The 20,079-nt window shown below is 39.6% G+C and overlaps 3 protein-coding genes across 4 annotated transcripts; 2 read left to right on the top strand and 1 right to left on the bottom strand.

Moving 5' to 3' along the window:
- Positions 1–55: 55 nt before the first annotated feature.
- Positions 56–5,162, bottom strand: capza1b (capping actin protein of muscle Z-line subunit alpha 1b). The gene is made up of 10 exons (XM_040152630.1): positions 4,909–5,162; positions 3,411–3,474; positions 3,201–3,252; positions 2,899–2,962; positions 2,593–2,799; positions 2,431–2,510; positions 2,157–2,235; positions 1,954–2,025; positions 1,721–1,783; positions 56–1,566 (listed from the first exon to the last, which is right to left on the bottom strand). Exons 1-10 carry the CDS (start codon positions 4,945–4,947, stop codon positions 1,426–1,428), a joined length of 861 nt encoding a protein of 286 aa, XP_040008564.1. The 5' UTR covers positions 4,948–5,162; the 3' UTR covers positions 56–1,425.
- Positions 5,163–5,434: 272 nt separating this feature from the next.
- On the top strand, positions 5,435–14,191 carry apeh (acylaminoacyl-peptide hydrolase). The gene is made up of 23 exons (XM_040153178.1): positions 5,435–5,550; positions 6,034–6,163; positions 6,247–6,373; positions 6,456–6,543; positions 6,783–6,858; positions 6,965–7,056; positions 7,785–7,859; positions 8,006–8,143; positions 8,269–8,360; positions 8,485–8,525; positions 8,758–8,879; positions 9,096–9,156; positions 9,247–9,344; positions 9,498–9,549; positions 9,734–9,822; positions 10,001–10,139; positions 10,881–10,964; positions 11,456–11,536; positions 12,403–12,491; positions 12,791–12,981; positions 13,269–13,371; positions 13,466–13,572; positions 13,658–14,191. The coding sequence occupies exons 1-23, from the start codon at positions 5,467–5,469 to the stop codon at positions 13,761–13,763; spliced, it is 2,265 nt and encodes a 754-aa protein (XP_040009112.1). The 5' UTR covers positions 5,435–5,466; the 3' UTR covers positions 13,764–14,191.
- Positions 14,192–14,462: 271 nt separating this feature from the next.
- On the top strand, positions 14,463–18,510 carry tlr9 (toll-like receptor 9). 2 transcript variants are annotated; one of them, XM_040153177.1, is made up of 3 exons: positions 14,463–14,784; positions 15,094–18,066; positions 18,183–18,510. In XM_040153177.1, the coding sequence occupies exons 1-3, from the start codon at positions 14,782–14,784 to the stop codon at positions 18,387–18,389; spliced, it is 3,183 nt and encodes a 1,060-aa protein (XP_040009111.1). In that variant the 5' UTR covers positions 14,463–14,781; the 3' UTR covers positions 18,390–18,510. The 2 variants fall into 2 exon arrangements, with proteins under 2 accessions (XP_040009111.1, XP_040009110.1); XM_040153176.1 differs by lacking the exon at positions 14,463–14,784 and having other exon boundaries at positions 15,055–18,066.
- Positions 18,511–20,079: the final 1,569 nt, after the last annotated feature.

Below are 20,079 nucleotides of genomic sequence, written 5' to 3'. Positions count from 1 at the left end.
CTGGTAGGCTATGCAAGGTGTATGTGACAGCATGCAAAGTAAATAAAGTAGCAAAGATGTTCAATCCATTTATTTGTACAACAGAATGGGGCAGTACAGTCTCGAACTTTATAACCGATCGGCACACAGTTAGTGTGAGGGTTGAACACGGCACATAGTCTAGCTAACAAGTAACTGATCCAGAGTCAGCCCACTTACAAGTCATGTAACACATACAGTATGATGTGGCCTTACAGAAGTCATGTAACATATACAGTACATGATTTTGCCTTACATTGCAACTGCTTTGCGTTCACTTGGCATTGACCAATACACAAAGACTGTTACAGTTAAGAGTGCAATATTCTAAGACTCCAACAAAAACCAGCATATTAAAATAGAAATTTGCATACATGGGTGGGAGGATGGAGTTCTTTACCATAGGAAAGAGATTTTGGCAAATAAATCTTGGTTATTATGAGTATGTTTTCCTTTCACAAAGGAAAAGCTGTACAGCAATGGAGGTGGTGTTGCCAAAGTAAGAGACCAGAAAATGCATTATAGATGCAGCAGCGCAGAAGTTGCTTTATCTTATTTCAGTCATCGTAGTTTGCATTGGTGGAGTACATCAGTGGAGCGCAACAGAAAACAAGTAAACATTCTCTCAGCCCTGACAGACACTGACAAACACATAGGTCTACAGTGCAGGATCAGAGCTATGCTGAGGATCCTACTACTCCTAAATGTTAACAACAGGTAAAAATACTGTCAATTACCCATGTATACCTAGATCCATGTTAAGTCAGCAACACTGTAAGTTTAGTACCGGTTAAAATGTCAGATGACTACTATTCATTTTCTTGCCAATGTCCTGATTTCCAATACCACAAAGAAACAAAAACTTCACAAAATTGATATTTTCCTGTCCAAAATCAAACCCTGATATGTGACGATGTGCTTCAATTCTCTAATCAGCTGCCTTGTGCAGTTCTGGTTTTTGTTCCTGTGTGCTGTGATCTCCACTGTTACATGATCACAGTTCTGCATCAGTTTGACAAAGAAAAAAATATTTTAATTTCTGACACTTGAATCCAGGTACGTCTGTGATTCCTTTGACGGACTAAGGAAGATTTACTTCTTTAATGTAGCAGTCCTGAGCACAGCCCTGCACACTGACCCAACACAACTCTTTCACAACACACACACATCCAGAAGTAACCAGTTTCTTCAACCATTAATTATCTCCATAACTGCAACTTCCTTACAGCAGATGGATACCTGTGCCTAACAGTCTGCAAATCTTCAGTTATAGTTTTTTTTTATTCTTTTTTATTAATTCCTTGCCCCATACTGACATAGTTTTGCTTTGGTTAGTCTTTGCGCATGTATAGGTGGGTTGTGGGACAAGTGGAGCATGCGCCTCCCTGGTCAGTCCCTGACCTTCCACTAGGCATTCTGCATCTCCTTGCCAATTTTGTAACTTAGGATCTTATTCCAGTCGATCTTAGTGCGTGTGACAGGCAGCTGACGACGCAGGGCCTTAAAGGTGGTGTCAGACATGGTCTGGTAGTTCTCACTGATTGCAGTCTGAGGGCAAAAATGGGAGGAAAACAAGCATCAAATATACTATTTGTACATTTACTTATTTCAAAATGTTTCTTTATGTATGCTTTAATAAAAGTAAAACCTGTTACTTTAAAAATTTGTATAAAAAACGTGTAGTCAACAAAAGGTAGCCTACCTGATAATCATTTTCAGCGTTCTCAATAATGTCAACAAATTCCTTGGCTGTCTGGCTTTCATTCTGTTTCAAAAACACACATATAATCATCACCGTTTATCCTACTAACAGAGATGGTTAACCTCCTTTGAATATACCCAGATCTGACACAGCCGGGCTAATACCATGTAAGAAAAACTATCCTGAAAGACTGCACTGGTGTGTTTGTGCTTATGTATTACATCTTTACTTACAGTCACTGGTATTGATTCTTCTACCTCCTTATGGCTAACCAGTTGCACATTTCCATCTTCATAATAATGCACCTATCGACACAGAAAAACTTTGTTAATAAGCTGGTGTGGTTTTTTGGTTTGTTCGTTCGTATGTTGTTAAGTAAATATTACCAATTGCCTTGCTATAATTTTTGCAGAGAAGCACAATGAATTGAATTTACCTGGATTTTCAACACTCCCACCACCTGAGCAGTGGACTGACCAATCGTAAGCTTCCACTCAGACCTACAGCGACCATTCCTGTGTTAGATAAATGAAGAGAAGCACCTACATTACAATCCGACAGCAGCATCAAGAATGTTTATTAAACTGAGAGACCAATTATTTCACTTTCACAGTGTGTAAAAATATATACACTAAACCTTCTGATAAAGCTATATTATAAATATTAGTAATATGTCCAATCATCAGCTGTTGGAACGGAGGTCACTATACCAGAAGTTTTTGGGTTGAAACTGATGTCCCTCAATGCAGGCTATGATAGTTTGCTGACCATCAACCGTTTTCCCATATACCTGCAACACATACATGGTATGGTTAAAATGTAGTCTACATAGCTTAGATTACTATTTTATCACAATTTTTGGTGCACCTTACCGTGCAGACTCCAGTAGGGTAGTGCTCTTTAACGTAGGCACTAAGGGCAGTATCACAGGCATCTCTCCAGCTTCTCAGGGCCATATCTCCTTCATATGGCTGCACATCGCTCACCTCTTTTCTTAGGTGATCGAAGCGGAACGACAAACGGTTGCGGGGGTCCAGAAAGCGTCCCTGACCAAGGTCACCATGCTCTGTGATTAGGACCTATAAAGAAAGGAGAAGACAGACTGAAAAAGTTTAGCTCAGATAAGTTTAGCTTGATACTTCTGAAATAAATGGGAAAGAGTTGAGGTTGAAACATACCGGCTCATCGTAGCCCTCTAGTTTGGCAGGAGTGAACTGATCCATGTTGTACTGGGCAAAGGAGCTAGACAAACAGAATGGGCACAATGCTACATAATATGACATTAAAATGTTTCAAACAAATGTTTTCCACTGACATTTTTGAGGACACAGACTTTGCATGTTTGTATCACTCACTGCCTAACGAATAATAAACCTTAAATTGCAAATATATCCCATCATGTGGAGGCTCGGATGTTCTGAATTGTGTAAATTATGAGTATATTAATTTATGATGTTACTTGTAATTTAATGTTACTTACTGTGAAGCCCCCTCCCTAAGGAGGTTGTCATTATTAAGAAGGAGCCGCACATCTAGCAAGACAAAAAGAAACCACTGTTTGCATAGCGCTCTTAAGAGACAAAACAATAACATTGTATTAGCATCAAAGGCAAAGTAACTTACATTATACTAAATACAATCATCATTATCATATCATTGTGGTAGGCATCTTTCCACAGCTGATCCTTACCATTGAAGACCTCATTGAACTCTCCCGGGGGGGCATGAGTCACAAAGTTGGCTGCTATGCGGACCTATGGGAGAAAATTCAATGTGACCAATTTATGCAGTCACACTCAATGTCATACAGTCAGTAGAAAGAGAGACAGTACAGACCAATACCTATAATTAATGTTTTTCATTGCTTATTAAGCAAAAACAAAAATCTATAATCATACTAAAAAAGTCCAAAAAGTTTAAACAAATGTACTACCTATTTGGTCAGTAAGTTAGTAATTTAGCATCCGGTTGTCGCCTTGTCATCTCGCCATAGCTGATACTAAGATGCACTTGCAGTTTTGCAGTAGTCGTGTGCTCTTTTCCCAGTTTAACTTATAGTTTTACATCTCTTATGCTTAAACCTGGATTGACCATGCCTCTCGGTTTAAAAAAAACAAAACAAAACACTTAAGTCAACAATAATACAATTAGCAGAGAGCTTTTTTTTTTTTTACTATAAATAATCCACATTTTTTAATTACATTTAATTAAATTAAATATTTAAATATAAAAATATTTAAATATATTAAATATACAAATTTAATTAAATACACATATTTTAATTACAGCTTTTTTCATTTGAGGGAAACTTCTTCCAAAGAATAAACATCAAGACACTGTAAACAGAGCACCACGCCACTGCAGAATGGACACTGAATAACAACCGGCTTGTCCAGACTATGTGTCATGTCTTTATAACATCATGCCATCATGATGTCCTCAATTTTCCCGTTGACTGTCAATAGACCGTCAATCCTAAATGTCTCAGGCGAGAACGTCGCCACTGTTCTGGCTTTGAAACCATCCTGCTGCTGCTCAGATAGTTGACTGGTACGGTACACGGAATATGAATTCACCTTCCCAGGCAGAAAGGCTACGCAAAGTCTGTCATTCATTATCATGTGAGTTTTGCCTCCAGCTGCCACTGGTATTACGGAGAGTGTCAATATCAGGCTCCGTCTAAACTGCAGGCACCCATATCCTGATCTCAGGCCATGTGAGGCTAACAAGTATTTGAGCTGCAACTGAATCTGTTTGACCCAGAAATCCAAAAGCAAAGTAACGTTAGCCGCTAATGTTAGCTAACGTTATATGAGAGGAATACGTAGCCCACAGTGTAATGATTGAAGACTAGTACAGATATTGCACCACAACTACGGGCAGTGCATCGGTTCATCTATGTCATATAATTTAGTTACAACTACTAAAAAGTTTTCAGTACGTGTATCCTGCGGTTAAATCCCTGTACTGGTGTTTTATTCAGCCGCTAGCAAACTATGAGCTTTAACTAGCATCAGCTAGTTAGCTTATCGTTGCTTAAAAACACAAGTTTATATTTCGATGCGTGACCACAAACTGGTATTCTCTTTCTGGGAATTAACCGTTCACTCATGTGAACATAAAAAACGGGTAGCTCTCTACAAGTAAGAGAAATTGGCATTGGGTAAAGAATAAAATAGTCTCCAAACCTTCTCCTCATCTGACAGCGGCTCCTCAAAGTCAGCCATCTTGGCTCTTTGTGACCCCACCTACCCCAGCTGACTGACATTCACAGAAGAAACCGACTAATACAAAGTTATTTAGAAATGTGTCTTGTCAAAAGACGTGTATAACTGTACTTCGACAGAAAAATGCCACTCTCTGAAATCAACAACTATGCATAAGCACAATGCAAAATAGTCTACAGACTATTATTTGCAACACAAGAGGGCGTTAAAAGCTCAGTTATTTTATTTTCTCTACTTTTTCCTTTTGGATATTGCAGAGGTAATTTGCCTACAAAATAAAAGCATAGGTATATGCTACTGCTATTAATAAACTGTTTTTATGGTGGGAAACACCCCAGGCTGTCTGGCACATGTTGTAGACTGCTTTATACGATTATATTATTCTTATTAATCGTTAATTTATTCCTTAATTCTGGTGTTTTGGTAGATTCAGGAACGGTTTAAGATGATTTGATTTTATTCTGAAGTTGCAAGAGGAAGCTGTTGAAGGTTTTACGATTATTTTTTGGCTGGCTATGCATGGTACTTTGTACTCCATTGTGTTTTCAACTGTCTGGTATTTGTAGACCAGCAACACACATCGTCGCTAGGATGGAGTCACAGGTAAGATTAAACTCAACTGACTACTTGAACGGATATTATACGCTACCAAAATAAGCCTTAGCTATAAAGGCACAAATGTATAGCTTGCGTTAATTACGCTGTCACTATTTAAAAAAAAATATATATATATCTGAATTAACGTTAGCAAGCTTTCAAGTCGAGCTAGCAGACGGACTCTGCTGTCAGCTGCCACAGGAAGTTCCTGGTCAAATTAAATCCGCCTAGCACCGCATGAAACAACTAGCTTGTTCACTTGGTTGCTTCGTTTGTAGCCCAGCAATCGCCAGACTGGATTGCATAACGAATTAGGCTAATGTTTATTAACTGGCATCCGGCTTTGGTGGTAAACTGTGTTAACTATACTATACAAACTTATGAATGACTGGCTAGCTTCCTAGCTCGGACATGAGTAAGGCATTGTGCGTTGTGAGACGGTTTGTATCACTGAGACGTGGTGTGAGTTACTCTGCTGCGCGTTGTCAGGTGATGACCAACCCAGAGGAAATTGCCAGGCTTTACAGAGAACTCAGCCGCTTCCCTTCTTTGACCAGAGCAGATGTGGGACCTGTTATCACCTCTCAGTACGGAGGCAAATACAGCAACATCTACACAGGTATGTGTCTGTGCCATACTAAGATGTTCAGGTCGCTGTATGTTCATTGAAAACGATAGCATTTAATGCACTTTCCTCTGCAGAATGGAGCCAGCGTGATCTGGAGAGGAATGAGAATGTCAAGTTTTGCCGGCAGTACATTGTATTCCACGATGATAAGTTGGTGGTCTACTCTGGAGCTTCAGGAAACTGCACTGAGATCAAGGGAGAGTATGTAAAAAATTTTGCCGTTCTCCCAGACCTAACCCTGAGCAAAGTGAACAGTGTCTCATCAACGTGTTTCTCCTATCAGGGTGCTAAGTAAGGATTCCCCTTCAGGTGAAATGAAGGCTGTTGTCAGAGAGTGCACGATCAAAGGAGAGGACAAACAGTTTCTGGAGGTATGTATCTGTATATCTGGCTCAGACTCAGTGTTTGAGCCAGAAGAGTTTCTCACCCACCCTAAATGTCTTTGCTCCACTTTACCTTTTTATTGCCCTCTGTGTGGTGATCATCAGTATCTCTGCTCTGCTACATTTTCCACATGTAGCGTGTGTTAAAAAAACCTCATGTGACTTTGCATTTTGAACCTTAGATCTTTTGACCTCTCTCTTCTCCTGACATCTATGTGACTCTGCAGATTTGGAGTAAAAACATCAAGATGAAGAGCGTCGATCTAACAGCCTTAAAGAAGCATGGCAAAGTCTATGAAGATGGTGAGTAATCTGCGCTTAATAGCATTTTTTGTTCACCAATTTCTTAGAAATTTTGCCTTCTACCCGTGCTAGTGCAGGTAATAATCACACTATTTTGCATCCTTAGAGCAGTTTGGCTGCTTGGTTTGGTCCCACTCTGAGACCCACCTCTTGTATGTGGCAGAGAGAAAGAGACCCAAGGCAGAATCCTTCTTCAAGGTCGGTCAGCAAAACTGGCTTTGAGGTTAAATCAACACTGAATCCCATACGGCACTGCTGCAGTGCTCTCTATAGGTTGAAATTCAAGTGTGTTAAGTTTCCCTGATTACAATGCTGATATTGTGTTAAATAATGCCAAAAGCATGGCAAACCTTTTTAAAATAGAGCCATGTTTCACTAATTGCCTTGTTGCGCAGTGTTGGTACAAGTTGCTAGCTATTCTGTGTTTTTTTTTTTTTTTTTTTTAAATTTTAATAATGAATTTCAATTGAGAAGTCAATTGAAAATTGAAGAGAAAACTTTAAATTCATGCTGTATAATGCAAAATTACTTTGGTGGTGGACTATTGGCTTCAGCAGATTGATGCTCCAAACAGACTCACCAAACCAGATCAAACAACATATATCTCTAAGGTTGTTTCATGCCATTAAAAGGAAGCTTATCGCTCAATCTAAACAACACTGCAAACTGGTGCATTTTGCAAATGGTGTCATTTTGAATGCATCCCAGCTATTTTCAATTGCCTTTTAAAAGCAAAACACCTTGACAACACTCATTGGGATGCTGCTATAAAGGAAATGAAACATGTCTTCTGCCCTATATGTGATTCAGTATTGATTCACCATTTACCATAGATCAAAGGTACTGGGGGTAGGTTTGTAAGGTTAGTGTAATGCAAAGGTAATAGGTAATAACTTGTTGTTCTGTGTGTTCTTTTCTGTTTGTAGACTGTGTCACCGGAGTCGTCTTCTATTGGAGACGAGGAGGAGACCATGAGTGTGGGGAAAAAGGAGGCTGTAAAAGTGATTGAAATTACTGATACTAAAACATTTTTTTTTTTTTCAATATTCAAAGGTTTAATTCAACATTCTTAGGTTACATTCCTCTCTATCTTAAGTTGCAGTGCTTTTGCTTTTCTTTTCTTTTTTCTTTTTTAAAATTCCTGCAGGGGGAGCAGTTTGTCTTCTCTGAGGACTGGGGAGAGGCACTGGTTAGTAAGAGCCGTCCAGTGCTTTGTGTTTTGGACATTGAGGGTGACAACGTGTCTGTGCTGGAAGGAGTGCCTGAAAATATCTCACCTGGGCAGGTTAGTACAACAGTTTGTGCAATGATGAGTGGTTTTGTTTAATATTTGTCCATTTCAAATGTTCTCATACTCTTTTGCTCTTCCTCTCACTCGGTCTTACTGTCACTCGGTCTCTGTCTCTGCAGGCATTTTGGGCTCCAGGTGACACTGGTGTGGTGTTCATAGGCTGGTGGCATGAGCCTTTCAGACTTGGCCTTAAGTACTGCCCCAACCGGAGGTTATTACTGTTTACACTGATCAGAAAAAAAGTTGGAATTAAATCTGGGCTGTCAGAAATGTTCTCAGCAAGGCTCGTAGGCTAATTCTGTCTAAGTCATTCAAGTTTACCTTTTCTCTGTCAGGTCATCTTTGTTCTATGTGGATCTTACTGGTGGGAGATGTGGTAAGTGAATGCTCGTTCCGTCAGTCATTTACGTCTATAATACATATTTCATAAACATGATCCAGGTAAATTAAGGTATGATGATCAATGTCTGTCCTGCACAAAGGCAGGATGCACATACCTGAATTTCACACAGATTTATGTATTTCACACCAGACAGCCGGTCTAGTGTAAAATTGGTACAGCTACACAAGATTGCAAAGGTTCACATGTATTTGTTTCTGTCCCTCAGAGCAGTTGTCGTCAGGCACCAGTGCATTGTGCTCCCCCAGGCTGAGTCCAGACCAGTGTCGAATTGTCTACTTAGAATGTTCTGTCTATGGGCCACACATGCAGTGCAGCAGGCTCTGCATGGTAAGACAAAATGAAGCCTCTCCAAATAAGATATGTTTACCGTCTTTAAAAAGTGTACTGTCTTCACTGAAAATCATAAGTTAGAGTGGATGCTACCTCTCACAGTTCACCATCTTCTACTTCTTTTTTCTGTTGAGATATAAAAATTTGTTGATGGAGAAATACATCTGAATACTTACATATGCTGTTTTTTGTGCTTGCATATTTTATTTCCAGTATGACTGGTATACTAAGAAAACCTCAGTGGTTGTGGATGTGGTACAGCGACCTGGAGAAGGTAAGGAATACTTGGTAGTCACATGAATACCCCCTTTTTCCACTATATATAAACCTCATTATGTCTGTCTGTATTGGTGTGGCTTTACAGATGGCTTTACTGGTATCTACAGCTCTCAGCTGTCCCCTCAATGCTGGTCAGCTGATAGTCAGCGTATTATCATAGCTTGCCCTCAGCGCAGTCGCAAGGTACAGTCAATGGGAAATGTTATTATGACAAGAATTAGACAATAAGGCTTGCTATTTTCTCCGACAAAATTTACATTTGACACTTAAAAAATATTTTGACTGGTAGTGTTGTAATCATTTTTACCTGAAAAAACTTGTTATGGTCTGTTCTAGGATCTACAGATGGTGGATATAAGCACCGGGCTGGTAACCTCTCTGACCTCAAGTGAGTCATTAGACACATTTATGAGTGTTGGTGTTGCTCATGCTCAGGTCTAGACAGTGTAATTGACTTATATAAGGTATTGACGGTCTCTAATAGCTGATTCGCTTACCATAGCAGAGTTTTGGAACTGCTTGAATATGTTAATTTCAACCTGGGTCTAACGATGATCTTTGTCTGTTTGTAGAGTGTGATGTTGGTAGCTGGTGTCTGCTGAACATAGAGAGAGATCTGATGGTGGTCAGCTACTCTTCTCCAAACTGCCCTCCAAGTCTGGTAGCATCAATGTTTTCATTAAGAATTGCCTTTTTTTGAGTATTCATAGTTTGTTAGCTGTTACATTAATGGAGTTTGGGGGATGGGGTTAGGGGTGCTGTACTACACAAAAAAATAAAACTTGATTAGATAGATAATCTACTAATGTGACTTATTGCCATGTCATTTCTACATCCAGAGGGTTGGTTTCCTTCCAGCCAGGGATTCTCAGGAGGATGTGGTGTGGGTCACTTTGGAAGACTCTCAGGTGTTGCCAGATATCTATTGGCAGATCTTGACTTTCACCCCTCCCCCAGAGCAAGACAACAACCAATACCGTAAGAATACAAATTCTTCATTTTCGTTGTATTGAGACAGAAGTCCTTGCAGAAGGGTTTAAAATAAATAGTTCTTTCCTGTTTTTGTCAGATGGTCTGAGGGGATGCAGTTAGTTTTGTCCACTCTCCATTTTGTTTCAAACATATATGAAGGGTAGAGAATATGTAAGAAAACACCTCACCTCACATGCACTGCAGTCTTATACAATGCCACCACCATCTGCAGCCTAAAAATAATCAGAGAGTTGAATCGACACCTTTCTGAAAGAATCCACAAAAATAGTAATTCTGAGATCTCAAAGGTAAGATTTATGGCAAAGTTATCAACATGGATTACATTAGCTTTGACAGGTTTACCTAATAAGCTGATAAGGAAGTGTATATATAATATTTGGGGCTATACATAAAGTTAACAGCCACCTGCGTTTTTAAAGAATAAGCATTTAAATTTAATAAGTACTGGGTTTAACAGATTTACCAACAGATGTTTTTCCTCGGATTTGTTAAAAGTGCATGTTCGTACAAAATAATAATGCATGATATGCAAATATAAGTAATGTTTTCTGGAGAAAGCTTAAGAGAATTTAAAGGAGAATGCTCCTGATGTGACTAGTTAGCTTAAAGTCAGAAAGAGTAATCATTTCCCCAAGTTTATGAAGGGTTGAAAAGATTTTGGTGTTTATGGGAAGTAAAACAGTGTATGTAATTTTAATAGGACTGACATATTTTTCTATATTCCAGCTGGCCTTGATTTTGAAGCTTTGTTGATCAAACCAAAGGAGGTGAAGGATGGAGTGAAGCTGCCTCTTATTGTCACTCCTCATGGTTGGTTACTCTCATTATGGTTCTGTAGCCATTGCTTGTTTGTAGTGCAAACAAAATGAATAGTTAGGTAGTATTGCATAATTGTTAATTATTGTACAGTATTGTCTTCCTGTAGTATCCCAAAAAGGCATATAATATTATAAACGTTCCCTAGTGATCCACAACATGCTTATGTTCTGTTGTAAGAAACATATGATATTAATCCCTGTTGAATTTATTTTTAGTACTGAGTCTGTTTGGGGATTTTTTTCTGTTCAGTCAGGAGCTAGGGCTACAGATAAGATGCTTGGCACTATTGCTATGACAATAGTGCCCTTGGTGGCAAAATGTGAAATCATATTCTCAAAACCAAGGATGGCCTTTTGTAACAATTCTACATGCAAATTAGTGTCTGACATTTATGCCTCATACAACTAAGGTAACAAAGACACAGATAAGTTTTAATGCGAACTGTCAGTCTGTATTATACATAACCTGTATTTTTTCATTAGGGGGTCCCCACTCAGTGATTGTAGCTGAATGGCTTCTGTCCTCCTCTGTGCTGTGCAGGATGGGCTTTGCTGTATTACTGGGTAAGTTCATGCGTGACACCTGCTTAGAGGACAAACATCCATTAATAGAATATAAACTCTATGTGTAAAAACAATGGGAAAGGCTCACAGTCTCTCCCCTACAGAGAGTTTGACGTATAATTTGGTTACTTTGCGAGGGTTTCAGACCATAGAAAGTTTTTAATATACATTTTCTTTCCCACTTCAAGATACTTAACATATTTGTTCCTATCTTGTGAACATTTAAAGAGCTCTCATGGACTTCAGGAACATGCTTGTCAATTCTCACAGGCAAAACCAATTATAGCTTGGTGTTGCCTGGTACATTTACCATAGAGTAATTGGTTACATCGCAAACTATTCTAGCTGGTGGCCAATTTATAACTTAGTGTAAGTCAACTTGAAACTTTTAGCCTACTTTTCATGAATTGTGAGGCCATATGTCCTGTTCTATGGCTTGTAGTATGTGCAGTTTCATCTATCCTATGCAAAATACTCATTTTTGATTATCAGTGGTTTTTATTGATCTTTCTTAATAGTTTCTTTAGTTGTTTCAATGCGGAGGTTTTAGCTGCCCAGTATATCCAGCATCTGCTGTTGACTACTGACCTGAACTATGCTCAAAGTTGTGGTCACTGAGGCCACAAAAAACATGACTGGTTTACCTTTTGTTGACCTGGTTTTTTCACTTGACACAGGTTGTAAAATAGCAGAAAACTGGTGGGAAAGCCTTCTGGTTTCATGCTTACTTTGATAATTTGATAATAACTAGGAACCGGTCAGCTTTACAACAGAAAATGTGTGTTTATCGCTACAAGAACTCATCATACTATCTAACCAACGTACATAGATGATAATGTGTTTTAGGTTTGCTTTATTTTTTTCAGTGAACTATCGTGGCTCTCTTGGATACGGCCAGGACAGTATTCTCTCATTACCTGGCAATGTTGGCAACCAGGATGTCAAAGATGTTCACGTAAGAACAAAAAAGAGCCACAAATGTTTGAAACAATAGTTATATAGTTTTTCAAGTCATGAAATTGATTAGCTCTAAAGCATCTTCTGCTCCTACTGGTACAAATAACTTTCAGTGTTGCTTTATGGTGATATCTTTGTTTTATACTGTTGAGTCAGTCGGTTTCTATGATTAAAGTATGTTAATTGCCATTGTTTCTGTTTAAATCATTTCTCAGCAGTATACATAACTCCCCCAACTTCTGATTTGCTATTCTCCATGTGTCCTTCAAGTGTTTTCCATGTTTTTCTTTCCACCAGTTTGCCGTTGAAAGTGTTCTGAAGGGTTACGAGTTTGACTCGCAGAAGGTGGCAGTTTCTGGAGGCTCCCATGGTGGTTTCCTGGCCTGTCATCTGATTGGCCAGTACCCAGGATTCTACAAGGCCTGCGTGGCTCGCAACCCTGTCATCAATTTGGCCTCCATGATTGGCAGCACAGACATCCCAGACTGGTACGCCTTGGCATGTACATTCCCATACTAGTGCCCACATTTGTTTACTCATTTTGTGACTGTGCCAGTCGTGCACAACTACACATCTGTTGTTTTATCATTGGCACCTCTGACACTCCCTTCTGGCAGCTGTAAGCAAGTGAGTGGGATAAAGGCATGTGTCTGCCTCACTGTCAGGGAAGGAAGTGTTTAGTAATGCACACAAACACTGCAGAAACAAAAGCCCTTAAAGCCATTCAGTGATTTTTAAATCTCTTCCTGTTGATGTTTAACTATGGCTTTTGCAGGTGCATGGTTGAGGCTGGCTACAACTACAGCATAGACTGTTTACCTGACCCTGCTGTTTGGGAACAGATGTTGAACAAGTCCCCCATTAAACACGTCACACAGGTATGAGGGATTTTTGTGTATGTGTCTTAACTTTGCATGTGACTTCATTGGTGTTGTGACACAATGTAGTAACCTAAGGTGATCTCTCATTTAGGTACAGACACCAGTACTGCTTACCTTAGCGGAAGATGACAAGCGTGTACCTAACAAGCAAGGACTTGAATATTACAGAGCATTGAAAGTGAAGCAGGTCCCAGTGCGGTAAGCAGCTGGTTATGTCAGATATGCACTGCATGACAGGCTTTTTATTTTTTCATTCACCAATGATCTGACATGTGTTGTTTAGGTTGCTGTGGTACTCGGGGAACAACCACTCTCTCTCCAAGGTGGATGCTGAGTCCGATGGCTTTATGAACATTGCTCTGTGGATAATTCAACACTTGAGTCAGTGATGGTAAATATCAGACAAATACATTGTGGTGTGCTAATGCTGCTGTTACTGCCAGGAAAGGTTAGCAAGACACTGCTGTGTGTAAGGGATACTTACACACACTGTTTCGAAGACAGTGTGAGGTCCAATCCAAAGCCAAAGCATTGAATGTGCTCTCTAACCATAACACACTTTGTGTAACTGTACTTGATGTGTAATCCAACTGTGGCAATGGTGACTGCCATAGTTACTTATGAAGTGACCTGGGAAATGATAGTTTTAACACAATACTTGATTACAAGCAGTTTTAATTCTGCATTTTTTTGCTGTGTTCACATAAACACAAAAAATAAGGGCTTTTCAATGTTTGAAGTTATATTAACAAAGAAAATTAATTTAATAATCTTTTCTCTTGTCATTATTACTGTTACTACTGGTTTAAAAAAATCACTTTCTCTCTCTTGATTTCATGGATTTCATGATTCAGTGCACTTAATAAAGTGATTGTGAAAATAATACCAGTGTGGGATGAGTCTTGAATACGTGGCCATTTGTTCAGATTAAAAAGGATTTTTGAAACAGGCAGTGAAGTGATATATTATTTCCATATACCTTTATTTAGAAAATGTAGTGAATTAAGGAAGTCATCCACATTTGTCCACCAATGGGGAAAAAACCTCTTATTTCTCTGTTTTTCTTTTTGTCTGTCTGTACTGTCAGAAAATCAAAACACTAAGTAAATTTGATTATTAATATATTCTGAACTTGTTGTCATAAAGGACTATACTGCATGCAAAGTTATTTGTTTTTTAAACCACTTGAGGTGATGTCTGTAGCTAATTGCCCTCATGACTTTGACTTAAGTCACATGATTTGCATCAGGGTGCTGTATGTATTACCACATGCTTTCACTTCTGCATAGATGCATCAGTTTCTTCACTGCACAGACTTTTAGATACACTTATTAATCTGTCCCGTTTGGATTTAAGATTGCTTCATCTGCCTCCTGATTTGAATTTTTTATACATGCTCTACCTGCAATGGTAAGTGAGATGACATTATATTCTACCATCGGAGATATACTACATGTGACTGTTACAAAATTATTAACTCACACTATTGTTACATTATAGATACAGAAATGGCTGATTGGATAGGCTTGAAAAAGCTACAATGATTTAATTCAGTTTAAAGCTACTTGAACTCTAGAATGCATAGTGTGGTATTGATTGAGTGTAAGATATAATGTGTGATATTATGTAAAATTAAACTGCCTGTTCAGGTTACATGTTCTGAGCCATCAACATACTGAGATGAATTTGGTTTGTTTTTTTTTTCTTTTTTTTTCTCAGGCTCTGTTGAAAAATATCCTCATCCTTAGTCAGCTTCTTCCATTAGTGAGGAACATAAATATCATCTTTTTCCCATGTGACACTGATAAGAATGCCACCACAGTAGACTGCTATGACAGACCACTCAGGCAGGTCCCCTTCATCAAGTCTACTACTGTAGTGTCACTCAATTTAAGTCGGACTAAGATACAACGAGTAGGGCAGGATGCTTTCGTAGGTGTCCCAAACCTTCACACTCTGAAAATAATGGGGAACTGTCAACCAGGGCACCTGAGAGCCTTAGAAAACCGCTCATGCAAAATGCAGATCCACTATAATGCCTTCAAGAGCCTACTGAAGCTTATATTCCTGCATCTGTCAGGAAATAGCCTGACATCTATACCCTGGTTACCTGAAACCCTGAAGGTTCTCGATCTACAGAATAATCGCATCGTCCACATAACCAACCCTTTAAAAACTCCAAATCTAGAAGAGCTCTTCCTCACCAAGAACTGCTTTTATGCAAACCCTTGCAACCAGTCCTTTCACATCAGTGAGGCGGTTTTCAGCGGGCTTCATAAACTCAAAAACCTAACGTTAGGCTATAATAATTTGACAGCTGTCCCTAAAGGACTGCCACCCTCGCTGGAGAGTCTGGATTTAAGAGAGAATACAATCACAGAGGTCTTAGAAGGAGCATTTGCCAACCTGAGTAAGCTCAAGTATTTGAATTTGGAGTGGAACTGCCAGCGTTGTGACCATGCAGCGAGGCCCTGTTTTCCTTGCCCACAGAATCTCCCTCTATACCTCTATCCAAACTCATTCTATGCTAAGAACAGCTCCATCACCTACCTAAGCTTGAGGGGCAACTCTCTGAAAACATTTCCAGATGGCCTTTTCAGACCTTTGAAGAATTTAGAGAGACTGGATCTCTCCGACAACCTCCTGGCATATGCTATACGGAATGGCACCTTCTTCAGAGAGCTGCAGGGCCTCACTTGGATCAGCCTTATCTATAACTATGAACCACTGAAGACATTTCAGGAACTGGTCCTCTCCCCACATATTGGTGATATATCTGGTCTACAATATTTGCTTCTGAGTGGTAACTTTTTCCACAAGCTTTCAAATCAGAGCCTTAGTGTTCTGTCCAAACTTACAAATCTAAGGAAACTAGAACTGAGAATGAATTTCATTAATACTTGTAACTTGACAGCTCTGAAACAGTTACCATCTCTCATCGATATTGACCTCTCCCAAAACATGCTTAATTTCCTTCCATGCTGCTCTAGTCCATCATCTGAGATTGTGGCACAGAAATGGGGTGAGAACCAGAACTTTTATACACATAATTTCTGTGACCAACCCCTTATTGTGAGAGATCGAGAAGACACATCTGGAAATGAGATCATGGAATCCAACCAATCAAATTTGCTGGAAATGTTTGAGGGATGTGCCTCACAATATCCATCACTTTGGGACTTCAGAATGCATTTCTGCAAAAATAAATTAACATTTGACCTGTCTCAAAATGACATTCTGTCTCTTAACACACACGTGTTTCTAGGCATGGAAAATGCTGTTTGTTTAGACCTTTCCTTCAATTACATGAGTCAGGCATTAAAGACTGGGCAGTTTAATGGTATGAAAAATTTGGTTTTTCTTAATTTGTCATACAATAGGCTTGATCTTTATTATAAAGCTGCTTTTAGTGAGCTTAAAAATACTCTGAAGGTATTAGATGTTAGCAACAATGAGTATCACTTCAAAATGAGGGGCATGGGCCATCGTTTTCAGTTCCTTCAAAATCTGACCAACTTGGAAGTCCTAAGTCTTGCAAACAACGGCATCGGGATGAGAATAGATCAAAGGCTGATCAGCAGCTCTTTGAAGTACCTTTACTTCTATGGAAATCAACTAAACGTTATGTGGGAATCTGATAACAACAAGTACACACATTTTTTCCAAAACCTGACAAACCTCATCTACCTGGACATCTCTAACAACGATCTAATGTCAATCTCACCAGAAGTACTGTGTAACCTCCCAGGAAGCATTAAGGCCCTCAGCATCAGCAACAATCTGCTGAACTATTTCCCATGGCAGAACATCTCAGCACTCAGCAATTTATGTCACCTGGACCTCAGTCAAAATTATCTCTTTCATTTGCCTGATAAAGTCATTGAATTTGGAGCCCATTTTTCTCTCTTGGACCTCAGTCACAATCGCCTTAGTTTTATTCCTGAGGAATTCTTCAGAACTGCAAAATCCTTGCAATATCTGTATCTCAGCCACAATCAGATCAAAGAGTTGAACCATCAGTATCTCCCTGCCCCTTTTAAAAACAGTAGTGCCCTTCAAGAACTCACCCTGCATGCAAACCCCTTTAAATGTGATTGCAATACATCTTGGTTTGCAGACTTCTTGCGTACTACTCCAGTGCAGATTCCTTATCTCACCACACGTATACACTGTGAATTCCCAGAGTCCCAGCAGGGCAAGAGTATACTGTCTATGGACCAGCGTTCGTGCCAAGACATATATGGTAGCTTAGCTTTCCTCGTCTGTTCCTTCTTGGCTGTGACATTCACTGTTCTGCCCCTACTGAAGCATCTCTATGGCTGGGACATGTGGTATTGCTTACAGGTTCTTTGGGCAGGACATAAAGGCTATTCCCAGTTGGCTGGTACTGATTCACATTGTCACTCTGATGCTTTTGTGGTGTTTGACACCAGGAACCAGGCTGTGAGGGACTGGGTCTACAATGAGTTAACTGTCAATCTGGAGAACTCGGGTCACAGGAGATTTTGTCTCTGTTTGGAAGAGAGGGACTGGATTCCTGGGCTTTCATGTATAGAGAATCTACACAATGCTGTCTACAACAGCGTGAAGACGGTGTTTGTGCTGTCCAGTGGTTCTAATGGTGGTGAGACAGTGAATGGTGTGATCCGGCAAGCTTTCTTCATGGTTCAGCAGCGGCTTCTTGATGAGAAGGTCAGTAAAATTTACTTTTCGCTTTCATGTGCATTTTGTGGATGTGAGTCACACCCCATCTGAGCAGTTACCATGTTTTCACAACACAAAATCATATCTGTTTTTATCCAAACAAGGTGGATGCAGCTGTGCTGGTTCTGTTGGATGAGATGTTTCCCAAACTGAAGTACCTTCAGCTGAGGAAGAGGTTGTGCAGAAAGTCTGTTTTGTCTTGGCCAAGAAATCCAAGGGCTCAACCCCTTTTCTGGAATCGAATGAGAACGGCGTTATCGTCAGATAACCTCAAATTTTATGACAACAACATGAGTGAAAGTTTCATATGACTACATTTTAACTGCTGATAGAGAGCATCAGCAAAAAGTCTTTCATCTTCCCATTACCTCATTTTGACAAACGTTTACCCTCTGATTAATGATGTCCCATATGTAATGTTACTTGTCTGATGTTTTTAATATGTAACTATCATTTTTTAAATTAAAATGTAACACCTCCTCCATGAAAACATTTTACTTATTTTTTTACAGGATTGTGTTGTATTGTTTTAACCTGCAATTTTGTTGCTTTTTAGGGTGTTTTTAAATGTTATTTTTCTTTTTTATGATTTGACATTGTCATGAATTCTTTATATTTCTAATCCTGATGTTTCTTCAACCCAAAACCCTGAGCTTGGTTTGGTATGTAGACTGCAAAGTTAACACACTGCCACAAAACATTGTACATAGACAATGAGACATTGATATTGGACTATACAAATAAACCTGACATGATTTCGCTCCAGTAGCTTTAATTTATGTATAGTATTAGTATCAGTATTACAAGAACATACTTTAGTGTACCTGCATAAAAAACATCCCCACCCCCAAATTCAAAATTTCACTTCTCTATGGTTAGATGTTGGGAGGAAATGAAACTGATTATCATTTCTTGCAGATTACGAATGACTAACAACTTCATCAGCCGCATTCATTCAAAGTAAGAAAACTTTCACCTGTGAATTATCAAGAAGCTTGCGGGGAAAACTTGGGACAAGGCTGTGGTGTCACTACACCAATTTGCTAGTAACATCAGAATTCAAATGCCCTTTACGTAATTCTGCAGGCGGCTGACTAGAAGAGGGGTATGCAGTGATAAGTGAGAGAGGTGCGTACAAAGACAGTGAAAGTAACAAAACAGATATATACAAGACCTTCTGCAGGCACAGTACTGCACATCTATTTTAACCTTGTAGGCTGGAGTCGCAGTTTCATTTTTTGTCTCATGATCTGGGAACTCCGACTGACAAACGGCATCTCATTTCTGAGAGTGAAACCTCTGACCAAAATAGTTATTCTTACCTATTTTATGGGGGGTTTATATTGGGTGAATGAACAGTAAACTGAACAGCTGCAGTTCCCTTGTAAAGATTCCAAAGAGCGCTGGTCTGCTCTGGCCCAGGTCCACATTTATTTATTTATTTTTTTTGCACATTCAAAACTAGTTTTGGCTTAATCCAATCACGTGGTGTAATTTCAGATTAGTTCTCATGTCTCCATTTCTAATATACTAAACAAACTCACTTTCGTGGGATTAAATTACTGGTGACAGTCTGGATATTTGTTGTCTGGTCTGTATGAAAAAAAAGATTGGAAAGCAATTCCATTTGTTTATTTGAAATTTGGGTTTGGTGCCATGTCCAACTGACGCTCATGTAGGTGTGTGAAACCAACCAACCAACCAAAAAAAAAAAAAAACCCTCCAGTCATCGCTGTTCCCTGCTGCTCCACCACGCCGCGGAGGTCGCGCACGCGCCAGTTTGGGAGAGCGCGCCCACGCGGACCCGATGGCAGGACAGGTCGTGAGAGAGCTGAGCCGATGAGATCATGGAGCCCGCGCCGAGGTGGGACGGGGCACGGTTGAGACTTCAGGGTGATGGAGAGGTGCCTGTCCGGTAAGCGGGAGCACACGCTGAGGGCACAGCCGGGCCCGGTGGCATCACTTGGCCGCGCTATTGAAACAAACGAAACTGTGCGCTTT

This window comes from Xiphias gladius, chromosome 18, assembly GCF_016859285.1.
Source record: "Xiphias gladius isolate SHS-SW01 ecotype Sanya breed wild chromosome 18, ASM1685928v1, whole genome shotgun sequence".
Taxonomy (NCBI): Eukaryota; Metazoa; Chordata; class Actinopteri; order Istiophoriformes; family Xiphiidae; genus Xiphias; species Xiphias gladius.
Note: the sequence above shows the minus strand (reverse complement) of the source record. Positions and strands in the feature narration are given on the sequence as shown.

Bases quoted from the DNA above. Each gene is read 5' to 3' on its own strand.
- capza1b (XM_040152630.1), bottom strand. From the start codon at position 4,947: ATGGCTGACTTTGAGGAGCCGCTGTCAGATGAGGAGAAG. The intron at 2,963-3,200 runs GTAAGTAACATT...CTGTTTGTCTAG, and splicing joins CTTAGGGAGGGGGCTTCACA to CTCCTTTGCCCAGTACAACA. The intron at 2,511-2,592 runs GTAAGGTGCACC...TATGTGTTGCAG, and splicing joins ACCCTACTGGAGTCTGCACG to GTATATGGGAAAACGGTTGA.
- apeh (XM_040153178.1), top strand. From the start codon at position 5,467: ATGGTACTTTGTACTCCATTGTGTTTTCAACTGTCTGGTATTTGTAGA. The intron at 6,164-6,246 runs GTATGTGTCTGT...TTTCCTCTGCAG, and splicing joins ATACAGCAACATCTACACAG to AATGGAGCCAGCGTGATCTG. The intron at 8,526-8,757 runs GTAAGTGAATGC...TCTGTCCCTCAG, and splicing joins TCTTACTGGTGGGAGATGTG to AGCAGTTGTCGTCAGGCACC.
- tlr9 (XM_040153176.1), top strand. From the start codon at position 15,055: ATGAATTTGGTTTGTTTTTTTTTTCTTTTTTTTTCTCAGGCTCTGTTG. The intron at 18,067-18,182 runs GTCAGTAAAATT...TATCCAAACAAG, and splicing joins AGCGGCTTCTTGATGAGAAG to GTGGATGCAGCTGTGCTGGT.